The sequence below is a fragment of the Asparagus officinalis genome, chromosome 8 (assembly GCF_001876935.1).
Source record: "Asparagus officinalis chromosome 8, Aspof.V1, whole genome shotgun sequence".
Lineage (NCBI taxonomy): Eukaryota > Viridiplantae > Streptophyta > Magnoliopsida > Asparagales > Asparagaceae > Asparagus > Asparagus officinalis.
Window position 1 is genome coordinate 48358066 of NC_033801.1, and position 8679 is coordinate 48366744.

Here is an 8679-nt window from a genome sequence, read left to right on the forward strand (position 1 = left end):
AATCCTTTCAACACGTTAAAATTACATCTCTGATGACGTCATGTTAACAAAACACCTCTAACAATTAACTTATCGACTCTCTTCAATAGAGTGATAGGTCCATAATCTTGTCATGTTAACAAAACACCTCTGACAATCAACTTATCGACTCTCTTCAATAGAGCGATAGGTCCATAAACCCATCATGTTAATATCACACCTCTGACGACTAAATCAGTTTATCGACTCTCTTCAATAGAGAGATAGACCCATAAAATACTGTTAGGTTAACATCACACCTCCAACAGTCAAACCCCCAATGAACTTGTTAGGTCTCTTTCGAAAAAAATAGCAATTCTTCATTATAGAATACCCAAAGGATTGAAGATTTTCTGGAATTATCCTAGTGATAATGAAGAAAATTTCTGAATTTTACTCTAAGTGAAAATTTATGCCAAGTTAATACTATAACTCTGGCACTTCCAACTTTCTTTCAGTGTTTCAAATGAAAACATAGCACAGGAAGAAACAGCGACAAAGTCTATGTATTCGGTATCATAACACTAAGTCTAAGAGAGTTCATTCTTTCAGCATAACGTTATATGTTGAACGGACTTAGACAATCCACATGCTAGCCCGACTCAAACAGTAGTCGGTAAAGGCTTATTAAATCCGTTGATGGTTGAGGGTTTGCCAAAAATCCTATTGTATGCAGAATCATGAAGATCATCTTTCTACAGGTCCCGTTCAACAAATTTCTGCAATCAAGTCCACACTTTCTTCAGACAGATGCAGTGAACAACCGCTCAACAAATCTCAAATCGATTTTGGGATGCAAAGTATTCCAAAAATTCATTCCAGTCAACCATGAACTTTCGAAAACTTTGAAGAGGGTTCTGTAGATTGCCTAAAAATTACTGCAGATAGCAGATCCACATAAAACAACAGATGATAAAAGATACAATCTGACATCCTTCATATCAACAAGCGATAGTTATAATCTGACGACCTCCGCAATAGTTGATGAAAGTTACAATGTGAAGACTTTCACAACAACGTGCTAGAGTTACAAATTGACGACTCTCACATTCCACAAGGGCCAAGTGTGAAGATTACAAAATGACAATCTGCACAAAAGTCAAAGAAAAAAGATTATAATTGACAATCTCTACAAATCCAAACGCAGAAACCCTCTTTCGTGTCCCAGAAGCTCAAACGCAGAGGTCACCCTGAACTTCTAAGGCAAAACACAGGGTTCACCCAGCATTGCCAAGCTCAAAATGTAGAGGTCGCAATGCGTTCCAGATCCCAAACATAAGGTTTGTCCCTACTTTGCCAAGCTCAAACACAGAGGTCGCCATGCATTCCAGATCCCAAATGTAGGGTTCGTCCCCGTGTTGCCAAGCTCAAACGCGGAGGTCGCCATGCGTTCCAGATCCTGAATGCAGGGTTCGTCCCACGTTCCAGATCTCAAACGCAGGGGTCGCCATGCATTCCAGATCCTAAACGCAGGGTTCGTCCCCGCGTTGCCAAGCTCAAATGCATAGGTCGCCATGCGTTCCAGATCCCAAACGTAGGATTCGGCATGCACTTCTAGATCCTAAACGCAGGGGTCGCCATGCGCTTCTAGATCCTAAACGCAGGGGTCGCCATGTGCTTCTAGATCCCAAACGCAGGGGTCGCCATGCGTTCTAGATCCCAAACACAGGGGTTGGCATGCGTTTCCAGTTCCCAGACACAGGGTTCACCACACGTTCTTTTCTCCAGAACACGACCCTCGCGTTTTTGACTTAGGAATTGTTTTCTAAATTGTCCTGTTAAGGTATGGGCATAGTTAAGGGCCAATTAAGGGGTTCCTTACCCCTTGATTTCCCTATATATAGGGCTGGATCTCCAATAAGGAAAAAAGGCCAAAAAAGGAGGCCAAAAAAAGGAGGGGAGAAAAGGGGGGCCAAAAGAAAAAAAAAAGGGAGAAGAAAGAGAAGGAGAGGGGCTTCTTGGAGAGTCTTCTTGGAGCATTCTTGGAGTTCTTGGCTTGCTCTTTAAACCCATTTCGGTTGATTCTCTTGGAGGTTCATCTCTTCTCTAAAATCAACCCTTCTTAGGGATTCAAACTCGGCTAGAGTTCTTAACTCTCTTACGGAGAGTTTCTAACTTATTCAAACAAGTTTCCTTCAAACTTGCCTAGAGTTCTTAACTCTCTTATAGAGAGTTTCCAACTTGTTCAAACAAGCTCCCCCAAACTCGTACAGAGTTCCGAACTTATCTTGCAAGTTCTTAACACTCTTTTTCAAAGAGTTCTCAAAACTCGGCTAGAGTTATAAACTTACCTTTCAAGTTCTCTCTAGGCGTCAAGTCAAGGAGAGAAGACCAACACCCTACGAAGTTGAAGTGCTCGGATCGTTAACGGGATATAAGATTCAAATCCATCGCCACAATGAAAGAATCTAGTTTTAAACAAAGGAAAGGTTTCATCCTTCCCTCTTTTGTAAATTGGGGAACCGATAAAGAGAATTATAATTTCTTTTTTTAAGTCAGTTAGAGAGAAGTTATATTGAGAGGATTGTAATCATTCTTTTTCTAAGTAAGTTAGAGAGAATAATACAGACTCAATTCTCAAATTTCTTACAATTTCCCGCGCATACAATCTTCTTCGCGAACTTGATTTTTATGGCCTCCTTCAACTCAGAAAAGTGAGTTGATTTTTATGGCCTCAATTTTCTTACAATTTTCCCGCGTATTACTGAAGCTAATCTCAGTAATAGGTGACTCCGGTTTTGCGTAACCATTCTCTACGAGTTCCCATAAGTCTTGCGAGCCGAGCAAGACTTTCATCTGAATACTCCAACTGTCGTAGTTGGTCTTGGTCAGCTTCGGGATTTGTGGCTGGATCATGTTCGCCATATCGTACACGTTCACCTTCTTTTAAACTAGATAAATGAACTTGGTTCTGATACCAATTTGATGGAATGAGCACCTCTAGCTCTACAGAGAACTCACCTCACTTCACTTATTTTCTGACACACTTCTTTTCTCTGGTTTTCACTTCTTGACACAAACCCAATTGCAGCAACCCCCCTTTATAAGGTTCAATGTCGGTTTGATTTCTTTCTAGAAATTTTATTTTACTTTCCAAAAACTTCCATGTTAATTTTCCAATGAGCTCTAATGACAATTTTTAAAGCTTGCTAGAGGGATAGAGAAGCTTCTAGGTTATTGACTTTGAGAAGCTTTTTGGTTTCTTGAAGTTGGTGTTGCATGACTTCTAACAAAATCATCAGGTACTTTAAGGCCAAATATAAAACCACCCCCCCCCCAATCACCACCACCCAAAAAAAAACGATGGACATTTATCACTTAACCTCCATAACTTTTAAATTACCAAAAAACCCCTTTCGAGTTTAGGGGTTAACACAAAACCTCATTTAACTTTAAGATTTTATCATAACTCCTACCCCTAATGACATTATTTATAATTTTCCACATGAGTGTGTAAAATTATTATGGGTGCACAAAAATATCTATTTCCGTTAAGATGCACATACAGTTACTAATGTCTATATCCAATAGGATATGGTCATGGATATAGATTTGTAGTGAAATATCTATCTAAAATATCCAAATATAAGTTGGTTTGCTGTAAGTAGTAACAATTTTAGTCCGCAGATTAATAGATTTGAGGTTAATTTTGATGATCAAGAGATCAAATATTAGCTTGTTTAATTATAACGAGCATATTAATAACTCTCTTGTATCATATGAACTATATTTTTTCAATATTATCTAATTTTTCCATATCCATTCCGTATCTACATGTATAGCGGTATCCGTATATGCTTTAGAGGATATGGATAATATAAATTTTCCTTACTTAGGTATATCTATATCTATATCTGTGGTCGGTAAGAAAAAATAGATATGGTAAATATCATATCAAAGCCGTGTCCGAACAACATGCTCCCCTAAATTACACATGGGGATATTTTCTCCATTAAAAATTTTGATTCAAACTTTAGGATTTTTATTGATAAAATGTTAAAGCTAAAACCAATTTTATGATAAACCCTAAAGTTAATAGGGGTTTTTCTGCTATTCACAAATTTATTGAAGGTAATCTAATAAATGTACAAATTTTATTTATTTATTTATTTATTTTGTGTCTATTAGGGGGGTGCTTTTTTTGTTGTTGTTGTTGTTGTTGGAGGGTTCTAGATATTTTATCATACTTTGAAGTATCCTCTTGTTTCCATTGTGAAGAATATACTTTGGCCACATTTGTTTTTTTATTATGGGACTAGAGGTGGACAATAGTCTTGGAATTGTATTATCCTAGGACTACTTTAGTTCAGTTTAATGTTTGTTTTTGTTCAGACTAATATTTTTACTAACTTAAAATAATTCATACCATTATTTGCTTTTAGTAGGATTATAATCATTTAAAATAATATTATAATAAATGAACTTTTTGGTCTTCGGTCAATTAATATTGTATCAATGTATTTGTTTGGCAAAAAATTTAAAATTTGGGCATGACCTTGTGTTAACATTAAACCAACTCTATTCATTTAACAAAACACAATTATAAAAAATTATAATCTATACTACATATAAAAGAGAATTGCCTTGTCAAAACTTTTGATTTCCATTTTTACCCATTTAGGTTTGATAATTCACAAGTATGACATTAGTTGTAATTAATAATTCACTAATTATATGTCTCCTCTTGTTAATTATATACATTTCCTCACTTTTTGAAACCTTTTCTCACACTATTAGTTTATTATTTAAGTATGTTACTTCATAGAAAAATTAAAATTTATCCCTAATTTATCTCCATATAATATTTAAAATTCTAGAAAATTTAAAAATAAGAAAAGTTCATTAGGCTTATGCTTTGTACCTTAGGATTTCACCTTTTATGAAGGACTACCTATTACCTTTCATCTTACAAGCCTTTCAAAAGTATGATAATAGTATGAAAAACAATTTGTATTTATTGTAATTGTAATAGTATTAATAGTATAATTACCTTAACAATGTTTTTTACATTAATAAATTATAATATAATATAATAATCAAACAATTTAGTAAATTATTTACTAATAGTATAATAAACTAATTATTAAATTAAAATGTAGTTACTAATAGTATTATAAGTACGCTATGTATAATATTATTATATTTAAAAGAAAATAGATTATTTAATATATGATAATAATTTTAATAGATTATGAATAAATTATAACAATTATCCAAACTATAATAATTAATCATACAGTTCTTTATACATACTTTTATCATATAATTTATTTACTTTAACAAAATTATAATTATTCATAATTTATATTACTATGCAAGTCATTTTATTATTTTGTATCCAACAAAAAAAATAAAAGCAAAATATGTATGCTCTCATGCAAAGCACATGCACTATACTATCATAAAATGTTTTAATTATGTGACTTTCTCATGGGTAGTCACAATTTTTGTTTTTACATGTATTAATTAAGTTTTTTTCTGCTATTTTGTTTGCTATTTTAATTTTCAAAATTTTCACAAAGGGAGAAATCTTATTATTCTATTTTATTTATTAACACATAGTTTTACTATTAAATAAAAAACCAAAACTTAAAAACATATACATTCATGTGCAAAGCACGCGCATTATACTAGTATCACATTAAACATGAGATCATCCCAACAAAATATTAAATAGTACCATAAGATTAAAAAAATATTATCCTGCAAGTAAAAGATAAAAATTAACACTACTAAGGTGTATATCATCCATGCATCTAGTATCCAACTATCAAACAGTCATGATCAGTGCCTAGCTTCTCCTGTACCTGGAAAGGAAAATGAGGTTTGGTTGAGGGAAGTGTGGTGTGCTAAAAATTTAAAAACAAAATAGCCCCTTTCATCAAATTTGGAGAAAAAGGTGATTGTGGGATAATAATACTTGGACTATAATACTTGGACTATAAATATAGGGAGGAAATCTGTTTATTATATAGCCCCTTTCTTGGTGGGTTACTTAGTCCCTCCTTAAAATAATCCGGATCCGATAAGAAGAAGGGTTTTTACATGAGAACCATCTTAATTTTTATTCAAATTGATACTTACCATCTTTCATTTTTATTTTTGCATCTTTCCTTTTTATTTTTGATCAGAACCATCTTTACTTGCGTACGTACATGTTTACAATGTCACACCTAATCGACCTATCTGCTCAAGAAAGGCCTGAATTTCCGAAATACCCTCATTCAACACATGCAAAGCATGTGTGTCCCAATTAATTATAAAAAGTAATAGTTTTATCTCAATATTAGTTTCCTAAAATCTTTCATATTTTTACTGTAACCCCTCAATTCTATCATATTTGAAATTAGTGCCCTAAATTGAAATCATCATTGCCATTGAGGGTTATGGGCAGGTCGGGAACATCAAGTTTTGCTCCTTAGCTAAGGTTTCATGGGTTTTCTCTTGGACGGAGGGAGTGATGGAGAGAAGATTAAGGAGAGGTGAGGTTTGGATTTTGGGGAGTACTGAGGGAGGGCTTTTTGGATTAGTGGGCGGGATGGAGGGAGGATTTAAGGAATACAAGATTAGGTTTTGAGAATTGGGAATTAGGGTTTGAGAATTGGGCTAGACTTTGTAGATTTCAGGACTAAAGAGGTACGAAAAAGTTTCAGCTCAAAATGATGCAAAACTAACAGAACAATTGATTTCAACAATTAACCATTGATGGTTACAAGGCAACCATCGATGGTCCATAGGTCATCGATGAACTATAGTTAATAGTATGTGTTTTTCAGAAACGACAAATAAAAACATTGATGGATTATAGTCAACCATTGGTGATCCTTTAACCATCAATGTATTACATTTAACAATTTGTGAATTTCAGAAACCAAAATTTGAACAATCGATGGACTACAGGGAACTATCTATGATCGACATCAACCATTAATGATCGCTTTTAACCATCAATGGTTTGGACGCTTTTAGGCATATGTTTGATCACAGATTTGATCTCTTATTTCAACATTAATTAGAAGGCTTCTTTCAAATACAATCAAGGTCTAGTTAGGAAGGAGTTGGAGAAGAGATGAACAATAAGAAAAAGGGAGGATATCAATAAGAAAAAGAGAGGATACTTGCACAAGTTTGTGAGAGCAAATTCTAGAGTTTGAGGGAGATTGTGAGTTAGAATTTTATCCCTGAGCCTTGTTCAGCTTCTTCTTGTCGCGCTCAATACGGAGAGATCATTTGCACTTAACCTTAACATCATTTCTTCTCGGATCATCGTCAATATTGATTTGAAGAAGAATTTGTTTTAAAAGGGTTATAAGATCTTTTTAATTGTGCTTTAACTATTTTAGGATTGGTTTTGTATTTCTAACTTGAATTTGACGGTGTACTCAGGCCGAGGTAATTGAGGGTTGGCGTGCTCAAGTCAGGATAATTGAGTGTGGCTAGTTAGAGCTAGATTTCTTCTAGTCATTGTGAGAAGATGAGTATCTCAATTGATTTTGGGTAGATTTCAACGTCCTGTTTGTAAAGCCTACTGATTTGGATTGTGATTCAGAGATAACTCTGGTCATAGTGAAGAAAGCCCTTCGCGAGAGAGAAGAGTTGATGTAGGATTTTGATTCTAACTACTATAAAAATCTCGTGTGTTCTTGTATTGGATGCTCTTAGCTTTTTATTTTTTATTTTCGATATTCTCTATCTTTCTAAAAATTTTGTAGCAATCCTATTCGTACCCCCTCCCCCCTCAAGGCTTTCATCCCGTTTCCAACAGCTACAACTTCTACAATATAAGAATGTTAATCTCAGCAGAATTAACAAGCTCTTTTGTCATTATATTAATACTGGACATAGCTAATAGAAACTATTCAGGAATTATGATTTGAATCACCCATAACATGCCGCAAAAAAAAATTGCTATGCAGGTAATGAGCAATGGAATCTTCAAGAGTCCTGTGCACAGAGTAGTGACGGGTTCGAAGGAAAGGACATCGATCGCTATGTTTTTTTTGCTCCAACCCGAGAAAATGCTAGAACCAACACAAGGGTTGGTGAGTGAAACCAGACCATGTTTGTATAGGAAGATGAAGGCGAAGGACTTCCTCAAGGCTTTTTTTGACAAGTTCGCTCAAGGGCAGACTACTATTCAATGGTTAAGATTTTGATAAGGGGAAAAAATAAATCAGACTTTATTAATAATTATGACTTGTTTTCTGATCATAATATGTTGTGTGGTTTGTATAATAAAATATCCTCAGAACATCGCAAAAAATCAAAATATCTGGATTTCTTTTCTTGCCTACAAAAATCAGATTGTAAATTTTTATTGTCATCCATCACAAATTCTAATGCTAGTAATGACGTCGAAACTAAAACACCTGTCTTAAAAGAATTAGTATAATTGGGTCCAAAAGTCAAAATAAATATAGTCCAGGATAGTTTTCCAAAAACTCCATGACAATGCATGATAGTTTGCTTACACATCATGGTGTCAGTTTAACATTATGGTATTTTTAGTACATCAATTTGCAACAATTTCCCTCAAACTGGATAGAATCTAATTGATATTGCTTCTTCGTCAAGATAGGCACAATGTATTTCATTTCATTTAATTATGTCTTGTTCAATGCTGCCCAGTTTTCTCTCCAAAGGAAAGATTAACTTTGTTGA

At 34.2% G+C, this 8679-nt stretch overlaps 1 protein-coding gene across 1 annotated transcript in view; it reads left to right on the forward strand.

Annotated features, from left to right (window-relative positions):
* The window catches only part of LOC109823006 (codeine O-demethylase-like), a 38609-nt gene extending 30296 nt beyond the window's left edge, over positions 1 to 8313 (forward strand). The window contains exon 4 of the mRNA XM_020389323.1: positions 7935 to 8313. Within this exon, the coding sequence (XP_020244912.1) occupies positions 7935 to 8174 (240 nt within the window). The 3' untranslated portion in view covers positions 8175 to 8313. The remainder of the gene's footprint in view (positions 1 to 7934) is intronic.